This window comes from Eptesicus fuscus, chromosome 17 (assembly GCF_027574615.1).
Source record: "Eptesicus fuscus isolate TK198812 chromosome 17, DD_ASM_mEF_20220401, whole genome shotgun sequence".
NCBI lineage: Eukaryota > Metazoa > Chordata > Mammalia > Chiroptera > Vespertilionidae > Eptesicus > Eptesicus fuscus.
The window spans coordinates 2,244,015-2,260,053 of NC_072489.1; the positions used below are offsets into that span (position 1 = coordinate 2,244,015).

General features: G+C 44.6%; 2 protein-coding genes across 3 annotated transcripts in view; one reads left to right on the forward strand and one right to left on the reverse strand.

Moving 5' to 3' along the window:
* The window catches only part of WAPL (WAPL cohesin release factor), a 108,451-nt gene extending 97,750 nt beyond the window's left edge, over nt 1-10,701 (reverse strand). For both annotated transcript variants that reach the window (XM_008149063.3, XM_028156814.2), the window contains exons 1-2: nt 10,313-10,701; nt 5,828-6,348 (exon numbers count right to left, since the gene is read on the reverse strand). In XM_008149063.3, the coding sequence (XP_008147285.1) occupies nt 5,828-6,326 (499 nt within the window). In that variant the 5' untranslated portion in view covers nt 6,327-6,348; nt 10,313-10,701. The remainder of the gene's footprint in view (nt 1-5,827; nt 6,349-10,312) is intronic.
* Nucleotides 9,576-15,731, forward strand: LOC129152083 (uncharacterized). The gene is made up of 3 exons (XM_054729324.1): nt 9,576-9,598; nt 10,496-11,096; nt 15,342-15,731. The coding sequence occupies exons 1-3, from the start codon at nt 9,576-9,578 to the stop codon at nt 15,408-15,410; spliced, it is 693 nt and encodes a 230-aa protein (XP_054585299.1). The 3' UTR covers nt 15,411-15,731.
* Nucleotides 15,732-16,039: the final 308 nt, after the last annotated feature.

Here is a 16,039-nt window from a genome sequence, read left to right on the forward strand (position 1 = left end):
AATGCAGGGGTAGAGGATAAAAGGTGGAAAGAGTAGTGTATAAAATAGATGAAACAAGATTTGCCATACACTGGTAAGTTTTTAGCTTAGTTTTTTAAAATCAAGAACTAGGATATTTTACCAATTGAATTGTTTTTTGCAGTTCTCATTCAGTTTGTAATCTTGCTTCTTGTTCCCTTACCCATCAAGCATCTATTAGGAAAATGGCAACCATTATGTTATACCATGACCATTCTGAGTTACCTCTTCAAATAAGCCACAATTTTTAATATACTATCCAGTATAAAATATTTAAAACGAATTTTAATAGCACCTAAAAATTAACCACAAACTCCCCTAAAGAGCAAGAGATCACTAATGTCAAGAGAAATGATATAATAAGTTTAAGCTTGAATAAGCCTTTTACACTGATATGATGTACAACGGTCCCCCCTCCCTTATATGCAGTTCCATTTTCCAGTTTCAACTGTCCACAATTCACCAGAATCTGAAATTATTAAATGGAAAATTACACAAATAAACAACTCCTAAGTTTTATATTGTGTACCACTCTGAGCAGTGTGGTGAAATATCTCGCCGCTCCAACCTGCCAGGACATAAATTATCCCTTTGTCCAGCATATATATCCACACTATATATGCTACTCATCTATTAGTCACTTAGTAGCCTTTTCGGTTATAAGATGACTGTCATGGTATCACAGTGCTTGTTTCAAGTAAACCTTACTTTACTTAATAATGACCCCAAAGCAATTCACGTAACTTTTATTACAGTATATTGTAATAATTGTCTTATTTTATTATTGTTGTTGTTAATCTCTTACTGTGACTTAATTTACAAATTAACCTTTACCATAGGTAGGCATGTATAGAAAAAAACAATATATAGGGTTCAGTACTATCTATGACTTAAGGCATCCACTGGAGGTCTGAGAATGTATCCCCTGTAGATAAGGGGGGACTACTCTAATTATACAGTGAAAAATGATCTCAATGAACAGGAACATTTTACTGGAAGGATGCTATGGAACTTAACTTGTACATTCTAAATATGCTTGATCATAAAATTTCTCAAAAATTCTTGAATAAAACGCCTGAAGCCTATGTCTTTAACATGACCTGCAAAGGATTTCAGAGATTCCTGAGACCTAAGTAGGTGTACAAACACTTTTATCTGAAATCCAAAATTTTATTCTCAAAAAAGTTAGGATCCACTTTTTAATTCAAAAAAGTTAGGATCCACTTTAGACTTAGGATTCCTTTTATCAAAAACTTGGGTTTGGCCCTGGCTGGCGTGGCTCAGTGGTAGAGTGTGGGTTTGCACACTGGAGGGTCTCAGGTCTCGGTTTCGATTCTCGGTCAAGAGTACATACCTGATTTGCAGGTTAGATCCCGGTCCTGGTGGGGGTGCATGCAGGAAGCAACCAATTGATGTGTCTTTCTCACATCTATGTTCTCTCCCCTCCCTCTTCCTTTTCACTCTCTCTAAAAATCAATGGAAAAAATATCCTCAAATGAGGACTAATAAACAAAAAAGAAAAAAAACTTAGGTTTGAGTTTCTAAACTTCTACAAAATCAGAAGGCTTTCTGAATGAGAATAAAGGCAATGACAACCTGACAGGCATAATGCAAGAAAAGAGTTTAGATACATGGGGAATTAAAAACACACACACAAAAAAAACTGATACATGGGGAATCCAAATTTTACAGGGGAGAGGCAAAGGAAAAAAAGGTCATAACATGTAATATTCCCAGAACTATAACCAACTTGTAAACATACGAACTTATAAATCTTTTATATAAAAACAACTTAGGCTAAGACTACCATGAGACTTAAAAGCACTCCCTCAAAGTTCCCCTCTTATTGTACAGGGGCTGCCAGTGTTGCTGCAGCTCTGGATGGCCCAAGGAGAGGAGGAAAACAAAAAGGAAATATTCACAGTATTACCCCCCATAAGGGTGCCTTGTAAAGGAAGATGGACAAGATGTTCGTGAACATCTATTCATGTGTATTTTAGTACACATTTTCTTCTCACAAACCCATTATAATGGAGTTTGGATTCCCAGTCAGGCCACAAAGTGTCAACACCAAAACTACAATTCAGCAACATGAGCCTAGGAAGATAAGATCTCACTTTTACAGAAAACTGTTTCTAGTTCCCACCAAACAACTTCACATGGCAGTTTGGACATGTACGTAATACAGATGTAACACCAGCAAAGCTATATATGCAGTTGCTGCCTTTGAATATTTAACTTTCAGTTCCTGTTCTGCCTCTACATAGGGGTGGAGAATCTTTCTCTGCCAACGACCATTTGAATATTTATAACATCATTCAATAAAATTCACTTAATATAAATTTATGTTGCTATGAAAAAGCTCCTAGATTTACTGAATTTCGAGTCCCACCTGCAGTTGCCTTGGCAGGGCCAGACCCAATGATTTTGAGGGCCGTATACAGCCCACCCGCAGGCTGGACAGTCCCTAGTCCTACTCTACATAAACATTCATCCTCTTGCTACCCCTCTGCCTGCCAGTGATGCCCTATTCCCCAAAAGACAGCACTTGGAGAAAGAAGCCTAGGTCTGCCTTCCATGACCAGTTTTACCACTTCCCAAGCCTCACCTTCCTTCCTCCAGCCTATCTGCCCCATGTGGATCAACTATCAGAGGAGGGAAAGATATGACTGTGAAAACACTATACAACTGAAGTGAAACAGCATTCCCAGAGCCTTAGCACAGTGGAGGACACACAGTAGCTGCTCAACATATTGAAAACGAATAAATTAATCTCATCCCAATTCTGCCACTAGCTCAGTGATGGCGAACCTATGACACGCGTGTCAGCACTGACACGCGTAGCCATTTTTGATGACACGTGGCCGCTGAGGCGGCCGCATGCCAAGGATGAAACATTTGCTGCTCCTGAGGATGAAACATTTGCGAAATAATGTTTTTTCCTCAAAGTGACACACTACCCGAGTTATGCTCAGTTTCTTGGCGAAGTTTGACACACCAAGCTCAAAAGGTTGCCCATCACTGCACTAGCTGATCCTAGACCTCTTCATCTTGGCTCAATTATAATACATTTTTAGGAGCTGATCTGGGAAAGTTTTTATGCTCTGTCGTTTTCTGAAAAGTTATGAACAATGCTTCAGGGGAAATGTGAGCAAAGCATAAAGACAGCCAAATGAGAATTAACCAGGAGGATCAAGGGAATGACAATAACAGCTGGCTCATCCTCTAATCCAGCAGTCGCCAACCTTTCGGACCTCACAGGCCACCGGTTGGTGACCACTGCTCTAATCCAAGGGTGAGAAAAAGTGAAAAAGGAAAACTATTCAAGGCAAAGACTTTTATCATATTGTTTGAGACCCCCGATATTAAAAGCCTCAAAAAACAAATTCTTCTCAAGAACTGAATACTAAGAAAATTTTATCTTTAACTTTTTAAAATATGAGATCTACATAACCTTTCATATTATATTACTAAACTTTGCCAATAAGTCAAGAACTAAGGTTGGCCATCCTTGTCCTATTGCTGATAAGGTGCATGCTGTCTCCCCTGCCACCTCCAATCTTAGCTCTTCAGCCTTTTTTTTTAAATCCTCACACAGAGGACATGCTTAAAGAGAGAAAAGGAGGGAGGGAGACATCGATGGGGTTATTTCCTCCACCAGGGATCTAACCTGCAACCCAGGTATGTTCCCTGACCAGGAATTGAACCAGCAACCTTTCGGTGCACAGGATGACACACTCAACCAACTGAGCTACTCCGAACAGGCAGCTCTACAATCTTTTATTTAACTGCACTTTTATCATTTACTGTAAGTCTCAATTCCTTTACAAAAGGAGTAGGGATACACAACTGATAAAACATATTGTTTTAGGAATGAACACTAGATGCCAGATTTACAAATTAACATTTTAAAAACACATCTGATTTTGTGGATTAAAATTTATTAATAGAAGTTGCTACCTGTGCCAAACAGACTACAAACTAGTCTCAATTTGCAATGAAGTTTACTTCTTCAATGTTTGTACTCAGTACCTCCTTAATCTCAATTAATTTAGAAAGCCTAACACTCCTAAACCTAATACTCGTTGTAAATGCTCATCTCATTTTCATTATCAGTAACCATCCAAATCCTCTACAGTAATAAAAATTAGATATTGTATAATCCTAACCCAACAAAAAGAGATGTTTCTGCCCAGCTGGTGTGGCTCGGTGGTTGAGTGTTGACCTATGCACCAGGAGGTCATGGTTCAGTTCCCAGTCAGGGCACATGCCCACGTTGCAGGCTCAATCCCCAGTGTGGGGTGTGCAGGAGGCAGCCAATCAATGATTCTCTCTCCTCTCTCCCTCTACTTTCCTCTCTGAAATCAATACACACACACACAATCTAATAATAGACAAATATGCAAATTGACCATACCTCGGACACACCCACAAGCCACGCCCACCATCCAATCAGAGCAAGTATGCAAATTAACCCAAACCAAGATGGCTACAGCCACAGAGAGCAAGGTTTCCTAGGTAACAGAGGAAGCCAAGCTTTCCGCCTGCCCTTGCCAGGCCTAAGCCTCCACTCAAGCTACAAAGTTTCAATTATAGAAGGTAAACAAATTCAAACAAATGGCGGCAGAATGGAGCTTGAGAGAGCAGGCCAGGGTTGCTGCCGGCAACAGGGGAAGCAAAGCTTTCTGCACACCCTGGCTGGGCCCACCCGCTTAAGGCAACAAAGTTTCAATTATAACCCCAACACAAATGGCTGCCGGCCTCAGAGGGAGCCCCAGGCTTGGCTCCACTCCAGGCTACAAAGTTTCAATTGTAGAAGGAAAATAAATTCCAGATACCAGGGCCTCCCTTTGGGTTGCCAGGGGGCGTGGCCGGCCTGCAAACCACCACAGGCCCCTCGCTCAGGCCGCCCCACGCCCCAAGGGAACCCCCACCTGATCCGGGACGCCCTTCAGGGCAAACCAGCTGGTCCCCACCCCTGTACCAGGCCTCTATCCTATCTAATAAAAGAGTAATATGCAGATTGATCATCACTCCAACACACAATATAGCTGCCCCATGTGGTCAAAGATCCTGCCCCCATGTGGACACAAGATGGCCACCACAAGATGGCCAGCAGGAGAGGGCAGTTGGGAGGCACCCTGCCTGCAAGGGAGGGCAGTTGAGAGAGACCAGGCCTGCAAGGGAGGGCAGTTGGAGGTGATCAACCCTGCAGGAGAGGGCAGTTAGGGGTGACCAGGTCGTCAGAGGAGGGAAGTTGGGGGCAAACAGGCTGGCAGCAGAGTGGTTAGGGGGTGATAGGCTGGCAGACAGAAGCGGTTAGGGGCAATCAGGAAAGCAAGCAGTTGGGAACCAGCAGTCCTGGATTGTGAGAGGGATGTCCGACTGCCCGTTTAGGCCCGAGTCCCATATTGGAGAGGATACAGGCTGGGCTGAGGGACAACCCCCCTCTGTGCACGAATTTCGTGCACCGGGCCTCTAGTACATATAAGGTTATATGAGTGTAATCATGTAATTTGAAACAAACAAACAAAAAGAGATGTTTCTTATTGGAATTGGAGTTAGGGATTTATGAAAGACTGTTCCCAAAATGATTAAGTCTGGAAACATTACCCAAGTTGTTGAAGTAAAATTTCAACCCCCAATTGTTTTCTTTAAAGTTTTTAAATCTCTTCTATGAAATTATTTGTAGTCCCCATTAATTATAAAAGTAGAAAGAAAACCCAAGTATAGTTAAAGAATTTAAATCCTTTAACTAAATGGCTTACATGAAGCTCTTTAGCTCACAATAAAGAAAATCAAAACTTACCTAAAGTCATTAATTTAGCACAACTACTTTTGTTTGCATCGTCTTCTAAGACTCGGTTTGTGCTCTTTTCTTTCTCAAGCAAAGTATCCTCCAAATGTAAGCATTTATCAGCTACAACACTGTCTTCATCCACCACATGACTAATTTTGCTATTAGCTTCAAGTACAGAAGTGAAGTCTTCCAGCTGAGCAGCTTCACTAGTTTCTGAATGAGAGGAACCCTTACCCTGGGCTAAATTCTTTGAAGAAACTGGTAGAGATTCATCATCACTATCAAATCCAAAAGGATCGCCAGTATTTTCTTCTTCCACCTTAGGTTTCTTCGGAATTTCTTGGATATCTGATTTGAAATTGGGCCTCTTCTGCCCTAATTTAGCCATAAACGTGGTCTCTCCCCATTTTGTGCTAAGGGTGGTCCGTTTGTTGGAAAAGACTTCATCAAATTTTGAACTGCCATTTCCGCCTTTCCTACTGTATGTTTTCCCAAATCTGGATGTCATTTTGACACCTGTTTCATATTCTCTGTGAGAAAAAATAAAAAAGAATATATATAATCACCAAATACTTAAATGTTAACATTGAAAATAAAATTAAGAACCCAGGGATTCTCCCCATGTGACTTTTCAACATTCAAGATACAAATCTTGCCCTAGCCAGTTTGGCTCGGTACATACAGCCTGTGAACTGAAAGGTCCCAGGTTCGATTCTGGTCAAGGGCACATGCCCTGGTTGTGGGCTCGATCCCCACTGGGGGGCTTGCAGGAGGCAGCCGATCAATGATTCTCTCTCATCATTGATGTTTCTCTCTCTCTCTCCCTCTTCCTTCTTCTCTGAAATCAATAAAAATGTATTTTTAAAAAAGATACAAATCTTTAAAAATTGTTAAATACCGGGGGGGGGGGGTGGTTTGAAAGAGAGGCTAATTTTTTACTCTGATTTCCATGTCAAATTTTTTGTTTTTAATCTTTACCCGATCATATTTTTTCATTGATTTTAGAGTGGCTGAGAGAGGGAAAGACAGAGAGAAATATCGATGTGAGAGAAACACATCGATTGGTTGCCTCCTGCATGTGCCCTGACCAGGGCCAGGGCTGGTGAGGAGCCTGCAATGGAGGTACGTGCCCTAGACCAGAATCGAACCCTTCAGTCCACAGGCCAACACTCTATCCACTGAGCCAAACTGGCTAGGGCCCATGTCAATTTTTTATATTCATATTCTGTTTACAAAGACTATCCATCTTATAATACAGCATACACAAAACCAACACCAACTTCTAGTGGAACATCAATTTTATTTTGTTTCAAATGAATCTACTTACTATTCTTAACAGCACTTTTACCTTTAAAAGATGATCTTAAGGGTGATTTTCCCTAATATAAAATCTTAAGCACAAAATATTTACATTTTTCACCCAGCTGGCCTGGCTCAGTGGTTGAGTGTCCAGTGGCTCAGGGGTTGAACACCAACCTATAAATCAGGAGGTCATGGTTCCCAGTCAGGGTACATGCCCAGTTTGTGGGCTTGATCCCATCCCTAGCGTGGGGCGTGCAGGAAGCAGCCGATCAATGATACCCTCTCATCATTGATGTTTCTCTCTCTCTCTCTCCCTCTCCCTTCCTCTCTGCAATCAATAAAAATATATTAAATATACATATTTACCTTTTTCAGGATTTCAGAAATATCAAATAACTGACTAAATTTAGTTCTTTGAAATTTCAGAACACTTACTAACATGAGGGAGAAAATCGGGAAAATTGTGCAATTTTCTCATATATTAAAACATGCAGCTTTTAACCCAACCTTAAATTCTAATTCTTGGTCTAATGTAATTTTGAAGTGACTTGAAAAATACTCATTAGCCCTGGCCAGTGTAACTCAGTGGTTAGAGTACCACACAGAAGGGTCTCGAGGGTTCAATTCCCAGTTAAGGACAAGTACCTGGCTTACAGGTTCCATTCCCAGCCCTAGTCAGGGTGAGTAGGAAAGGCAGTCAATCGATGTGACAAGCAAGTTTTTCTCTCTCCCCCCTTCTCCTTCCCTCCCTTCCACTTGCTATAAAAATGAATGGAAACGATATCCTCTGGTTAAGAATAACTATATATGTATATGTGTATGTATATGTATATGTATATTTATTATTTAGTTGATCATTTCCCTAAGCACAAGCAACCATACTTATTCTCTCATTCTTAACCCTATAGGCCTGTGATCATTGCTGAGCTACATTTTTTGGAGCTGGTGAACTCCAGCATATTACAATGGTCCTTGGATTATTAAACGAAGCAACAGAAACATGTAACTTTATTTTCCTCTTCGCTTTATAAAAAATAAATGGTTTCATCTGAATTATCTACATTTTAATAACAAATCTAAAAAAAATTTCAGGACAGTAAATCAGAAGAGTCAAACATTTTTAAAAACAAGTTACCATACAGTACGCTTTAAACTCTACCAACTCTTTTCCATTTCTTTGACATTCTAAAGTTTAAATAAAATACTTAAATATAACTAGAAAAAAATGAACAATTGCCTAGGGGCTTGAAAAAAAATCTTCATCCTGGAATGATATCATTCAACTGGAATGATATCTGACTTACATATTTTTGTTTTGATTTTTCTTTTCTGGCATATTTTTAAATATACTTGATCTATCCTTTAAATGTTTTCCCTGTATTAACTTAATCACTATAAACTTAGTTTTCTATATATTCAGTAGAGAATTTCCCCCTCTCATGTTTGGTTAGAGGCCAATTCTAATTTGGCAAAATAATAATTTAGTCATCATACACACCTGAACTAAGAGTCCATAAATTATTTGAAAACCCTTTAACATATCACAAAACTTTTTACTAGGGGAGATCTTTTTTCCCTTCTACTGGAGATTTAGACTAAAGAATCTTATCATCTTTTTTAAGTACTGCCTAAACAAAATTAAGTATATTTGGCAGCTACAAGAATTACAAACTGAAGTGATTTTGAATTATTTTCATTCCTCCAAGAATGTAAAGCCTTGATCTACAGACTTACATTTACACACAGATCCCAACAAAGCTGGAATGTTCTGGATACACTTACACGGTAATGACCTAAAAATGTTAACTGAAGGCCAAACCAAAAATCTACACTTGAGATCCTTTAGGCCCATACCAGAAAAACTCATTGCAAAAATGGTCCTGGAACTACAAAGCATTCAATGGTCCTCGAATCAGCTGCAAGCTGAAAGTCTGAAGGTAAATATTTAATGTTAAGGAGTTACTTTAAAGGTAAGAAAAATCATGCTTGTATCTTTAAAAATAATTTGTCTTTTAGAAAGATATACTAAACACTGATGAAATGATGTCAAGGATTCTCTCACTTCAAGGGGTGTGGAATGTGAAGTGTGTAAATGAGAAAATTTCAGTGAAGTTAATAACTGTTAAATCTGAGAGTACATGAGAGTTCATTATATAATATCCCCTACTTTTCCTTTCCTTTACAGTTTTCCATAATGTCTTTTTTTAAAAAGACACTAGACAGCCCTGGCTAGTTTGGCTCAGTGGATAAAGTGCCTGCGGACTGAAGAGTCCCAGGTTCGATTCCAGTCCAGGGCACATGCCTGGGTTGTGGGCTCCGTCCCCGGTGGGGGGTTGTGCAGGAGGCAGCCAATCTGTGATTCTCTCTCATCGTTGATTTTTCTATCTCCCTCTCCCTTCCTCTCTGAATTCAATAAAAATAATATTTTTAAAAAGGCACTAGGCAGATTATCGTCATGGCATTATGTAAGCCTACAGTGTAAAGTGTGTATACATTAAAAAATAAGTATGCGGACATACCTGACACTATTTAAGTCTATTTCAAGTACACAGGCTGTGTTGCACAGGCTTCCACTTCCAAAGAAGGAATGATTCAAAACGAAGTCTTTTCGGTCGCTGGGCCTTTTCCTCCCTTAGCCAAAGTCAATTTTCAGGGAAGTACGCTAAGTCCTCACACTTGCCCCCGTCCAAATCTAGTCTTTCGGCTCCCCAAGGTTTCAGGGGAGTCCCTTTAGGAAATGAAGCCGGAAGGGGCAAAGCTAGCCCCCCAGAAACCCTCACCTGCGGCTGCCGGTGCGCCAGGGGGCAGCGCGAGCGGCGGCCCCACTCCGGCCGGAGCTCGCGCAACTTTCCTGCTCCCCGCCCCCACCGCCCAGGAAAGACGTCGCTCCCGACGCCCCGGAAGCCTCGGCCACAGAATCCCGGGCCGCCGAGGCCTCGGAGGCGCCCGGGCGGAGGGAGAGGGCCAGGACGCCGGGCTGAAGCGGCACACTCGGCGCGGCTAGGGCGGGAAGTAAATCAGCAGCCACCCGGAAAGAACTCAGAAAGGGGACAAATAATAGGGAGTTCGGGTGTCCCTGCCCAACTTCCTCCGACCCGGGCGGGGAGACAGCCAGCCTCCCGTCACCCGCCGGAGCCAGCCTCCCGCCCGCCGGCTCGCTCCGGCCCAGGCAGCCGCCCAGACCGCACTCACCCTCGGCGCCTGGCGGGTGCTTTAGCCTCGGGCCGCCTCCGCCTCTCCCAGCCCCAACGGCCCACGGCGGGCGCCGGAGTCCCGCGCGGAAGGACAGGGCCCGCTGGTGCGCGAGGAGCGGCGAGGGCTCCGCCGCCGTCAGACCCCGCGACTCCGCTCGCGGTAAATAGGAAACCGGTGAAGGGGGGAGGAGCGGCGGCACCGCAACTTCCCTCCGGGCCTCGAGCGTCCCAGCCGGGCCTCGGCCTGGGCCTCCCGGGCCGCCGAGCCCGCTACGTGCCGCCGCTGGGCCGCCGCCGCCTCCTGCGCCGCCGCTTCCGCCGGTGAATGGTCAGCGCAGGAGTTTGAACAGGGCCCTGAACCATCTCAACGCCATTTGCGCTCCGGCCCCCACCTCCTTCCTCCAACAGCCGCTCGCTCCGTCACTCGCTTCCCACAGGCCCCGCGCGGCGCCCGACCCCGCAGCCAATCGCGCGGCCGCTTACTCAAACCGCCGCGCAGGCGCCGCGCCGTGCCCCGCACGCGCCCGCGCCCGCCATTGGTCCGGCCGCGGGGCCCGACGGGAATTGTAGTCCCGGTCCGCGAGGTGGCCGGGTGCGGAGAGCCCCGCGCGGGAGCGGGATCGGCGGCGGGCGGAGCAGCTCTCGCGGTCGTGGCCCGCCCGGCTCGGGAGCCAGTTCCAACCCCGGCCGGTCGGAGACGCACGTGGTGCGGGAGGGCCGGGCGCGGTGCAGGCAGCTGTGTCAATCGTTTCCCCTCCGGGGACCGCCGGTGTCTGGGGACGGTGGGTTGTGCAGCTGCGCCGGGCCTGCTGCGGCCGCGGCTCGGGGCGGGGAGGCGGGGTGGGGAGAGCTCGCGTCTCAGCTGCCTCGCGGGTCCGGTCGGCGCTGGCCCGGCGCAGGTAACGACCGCGGGGCCGGGGAGGCTGGGTGCTGGGCACCCGACGGCCGCCTTTTACTGCGCGGCCCTTACCTTCGCAGTTCTCCCTCCGTCTGCCCCGCGCTATGGAGTGAATGAGAATATTGGGTGGTATTGAGGAATTATCGTTAACCTTTTTGGGTGTGATAACGATAATGTGGTTATGTGGTTTTTTTGTTTTTTAAAGGCGTACTAAAATGTTGACGGGTAAAATGATACGGTGCTGGTGCCTAGAATGCACTTTAAAGTAATTCCTATAAAAAAAATAATAATTCCTATAGAAACTGAGGGAGGCCCGGCGGGCGTGGCTCAGCGGTTGAGTGTGGGCCTATGAACCTGGGGTCCCGGTTGGATTCCCTGTGGGGGCACTGGCCCGGGTTGCGGGCTGGATCCCCGGTGTGGGGCGTGCAGGAGGCAGCCGATCCAGGATTCTCTTTCATCCCTTCCTCTCTGAAATTAAGGAAAAAAAAAAAAAAAAAACTGAGGAAGAATAAAATAAGCCAGCGGGATGTTTTTCATTGTTGATGCTGCGTGATGTGTATACACGAGCTCATTATTTCGGTCTCTCTACATGCATATCTGTAACTTTCCGTAATAAAAGGGTTAAAGAAATGAACGAGTGATTGCTGGGAAAACAGGGAGGTGGGGGTAATGATTTTTCGCTGTTTAATCTTTTGTGCCATTTAAGGTTTTTCTGATCAATATATTACTTATTCAGAAAAGCGAGAGAGTGTGTGCTGAAGAGCAACTCAGTTTCTCCTGAGCGGCATGACTCATCTGCTCCGCCCTGGGCCTGTGGGTCTGTGGGTCTGTGGGTCTGGTGGGGTGGCTAATGGGGATCCTCCTGGGAAATTAGAAACCTGCTTATTGCTTTCAGTGAAAGGCCTGGCTCCTCTTCCACAAACAGATAATTTGCTCTGAGGGCACCCAGAAGATACCAGGTTCCTCCGTTCTATTCGGAAAACTCTAAATGAAGAAGAAATAGTTCAGAGCTCCTGCAGCCCTTCCCAATAGGAATTTAAGGTGGATCTTAGCATGGTTGAAATGTTTTACTTTTCTGCTGCTGCTTACAAAGTTAATGTTCTGACATTTATAATTTCCCAAATGCTATGTGGGTACTTTCTTTGGTTCAAAATAAATCAACTCAGGTAGCCCATGTGAATGAATGGCAGTGACAAGTCTGTACATTCCACTATGGTTTGTGTATACATAACTTTTTTATTTGGGTCAGTTTTGTCTTTTTAAAAAATAAGCATAGAATCTTGTTTTGTCAGTTTGTTTGAAGCTGCCCTTACTATAATTATTTAAATGACAAGTGGTGGGTGCTAATTAAGGGGTATTATCAGAAGCGAAGGCTGAGATCAAAAAACCGGAAGTGGTGGTGACAGTTTGCAGATCTTCCTGAGAACCCTCCCGGGCCGCAGGCCGGCCTGGCTGGTGCTGGGAACTTGGCTGGGGCAGTGACTGCACTGAGCTGACGTGGAGAGTTAATTTTTGTAAAGAAGTAGACAATCTGTGGAGCCCTTTGGGGGCTTTGTGTGGTTATGTTGAGTAATGGAACTAGTGGTGTTAATTCGTGTTACTCAGAGAATGATCCCAGTCAGCAGCATGGGCTTAACCTGGGAGCTTGTTGGCAGCACAGCATTCCTGTCCCCACCAAACTCCACTGAGTCAGAACCTGCCCTTCAACGGGGCTCCCGCAGGGACTGGTCCACAGTAAAGGCTGACAAGCACTGGTTTAAAGTGCACCCATAGCATCTGGCCACAGCCTGGACTTGGCATTTGGATGAGGGAAGGGAGAGGGAGAGCATTAAGAGTTTACTAGGCATCAGGTATGATGCCAGCGCCTCTGGAAAGCCTCGTTCGCATCCCTTCCTGAAGTTATCCCTGTTTTATGGGTGAGGAAATGGAGAGGTTGGCATTCGCTCGAGCTATTGCAACTCCTGGGAGAATCAAACTTTTCCCTAAACATTTTATTTCCATTATTACTTGTACACATTCTTGAATCTGGTAGAAAATGGTACATGATTTGAAAAGTAAAAAATTGTGTGTGTTTGAGTATATGGAAGCTTAGTATATGAATTCCGAGCAGAGCTGTGCTCGGCGCCTCCACCCTTATATGCCCCCCCCCCCTCCCCCTGCTAGAGACAAGCGGAGAGCCTGCCCACGCTAGGGCTCCTCCTGGAGGAAGTCCAGACTGCAGACCTGCAGGCTGTACCAGCACCTTCACCGTTTCCCTCCTTGGCTCCAATGTAGCCAGCAAGTGCCTTGAAGGCCCCACCCCCTTCCCTTGACTTGGCCCTGAGTTCCACACCGGAGTGAGTGAACTGGACTCCAGTGTGGATAACACCTAGGCAAACAGCTTTTTTATTTTTATTTTGCTTTTGTTTCTTAGTTCCCTCAGTTTATAATCCGCCACCTCGATTGGTTCTCTTAACCTCTTCAAATCTGCCTCACACACAAAGCAGATAGCCGCCTCCTTTGCTAGAATGGCTCTAAGCAAACTCTCAAATATCTGATTTTCCCCTATTAAATGCCATATTTATGCCATAAACAAGTCCTGGCTCTGAACCAAGCTTGTATGCTTTGATACAGCAGACTTCCCTCCTGTGTGCTGCGTGGAGCAGGGTAGAATCCCCATGACCTTGAGTTCCACTCAGGTGGATTCATACTTTGCTTTAGCTGAGAAAAGAAAATCCTGCAAACACAACTAATAGGAGAATCTGTTCGCCATTATTGTGCCTTTGTTCTAGCCCAGACATGGGGACTGTCAGAACTAAAGTTGCTAAATAGAGCTGTGTAGTCTTTTTCTGGCAATGTTAGTAAAATAAATTACATCTTAAAAACTCAGTTCAGAGAACTAGAAGTCAGAAATTACCACATTCGTTACTAAAATTCTTCCTTGTCATAGAAAGTGGAATAAAACTATAAGTCGTACACTTGGACGTTGTGGTTATGTTGCAAGACCCTCCAAGAGGTGGGCCAGACACTGCCCTTTCCCTGACACTCCCCAGCTCCTCTGCTCTGCCCACAGTGGGCAGATGTGACTTCAATTAATTTCTTCCTGACCAGCCTATTTGAAATTGTAACAGACACACACACACACACCCCTGTTCCCAAATGCTCACTACTCCTACTTTATTTCTCTCCAGGGCGTTTATGTTCTGGTGTAACATACCACATATTTTGTGTGTCTTACGTATTTATCTTCCCTATGAGGGCAGGAATCTGCCTGTCTTTTCTGCTCTGTCCCTAGCACCTAGAAGAGTGTGTGGCACATGGTAGATGCTCAACAGGTATTTGTTGATAAATGCCCCCATTTGTTTTCTTTTTCATGTAAAATTGTAACTTAAAAGGAAAGTGACTTGAAACAGTAGTTTATTACATAACCTGTGACCCCATAAATTGTTGATGGTTTTCCCAATGGACAGGGGAAGTGCTTTCTGGAGTTACCTTTTGTTCTTGCTTTGATAGGTTTTCGTTCTGAGAATTGAGAAAAGGAATACTACTATAATCCCAATTACCTTGTTTTTCAGGGTAACTGGAATGTGTTCTCTGGAGATGGTGATTTCCTTTGGGAAGTGAACTGTCTAGGTAGTTGAAAGACCAAGCTAGAGAAATTCCCTGGGGACATGTTGCCTGACAAGGTTTGGTACCCACAGATCTCTAAAGCTCCCAATACCTGACTTTTATCTTGGAACAGCTCCCTTTTCCCCAGGGTTTTCACCTCTTCCACCCTCCTCCCAAAAAAAGCGCTCCATCACCAAGAGGAAAATCCAAAGTCCTTAGCAGTCTACAAGGTCCTACATGATCTGGCCCCTGCTACTCCCATCCCTTCCCACAGTGCCAAGCCTGCCCCTATCTACTTCCAGAACCTGCCAAACCAGCTGCTGTCAAGGCCATTGCTGTTCCCTCCATTCGCCCTGGAGACAGGCACATGACTCCTCACCTCTTTCAGGTCCTCGCTCCTTGCACCCTGACCGTGCTCTTTAAGCCCAGCTCCTCACCTTGCCATCCCAGTGCTGCATATCCCCGTTACTGTCGTTTTTCTCCAGAGGAGTCATGTTTGTTTTGCATGTTAACTTAATGATTTTTTGTTTTTTTCCACTAGAATATAAACTATGAGAACAGAGATTGTTGGCTTTTCTTCATTGCTATATGCCCAGCAGATCTAGAATAGTGTGCCTTAAATTGTTGACCGAAAACCTAAGTTGTGATAAACTCTTCTGTATCTGTGTGGATGTTTTTGTGTGCTTGACCTATCAATAATTGCAAAAGATAGGTTGAAACCTCCCACTATAAGAATCATTTTGTCAATTTCTCCCTGTAGTTCTATTTTTATATTTTGAGGACAATATAATGACACATATATTAGTAGTGTAAAATCGTTATAACTTCCTGGTGAAAATTGAAAGCTTTTTAAGTAATAAGGGAGATTAATTGCAAAAAAATGCCTGAATTTCCCATTCCTCCCTGTTTGCACATCTTTTGCATTGTAACTTTGCAGCTGCTCTGAGAATCTGGGCTGACCTTGTAACTGGTGTTGGCCAGAAGAATGTGGCAGAAATTACATAGTTCTGAGCCTGAGCCTTAAGAACCCTTGAACGCTTCCACACTCTCTCCTGGATCCCTGCTACGTGGAAAAGAGCTGAGGTCATCCAACACCCAGCCACAGCCAGCAGACCCCAACACGCAGGCCTCACCAGGATCAGCATGGCCACCCATCCGACCTGCAGCCGCCCACTGATGCACATGTGAGTCCATCTGGGACCAGAAGAACTGCCCAGCTGACTTACAGACTCATGAGCA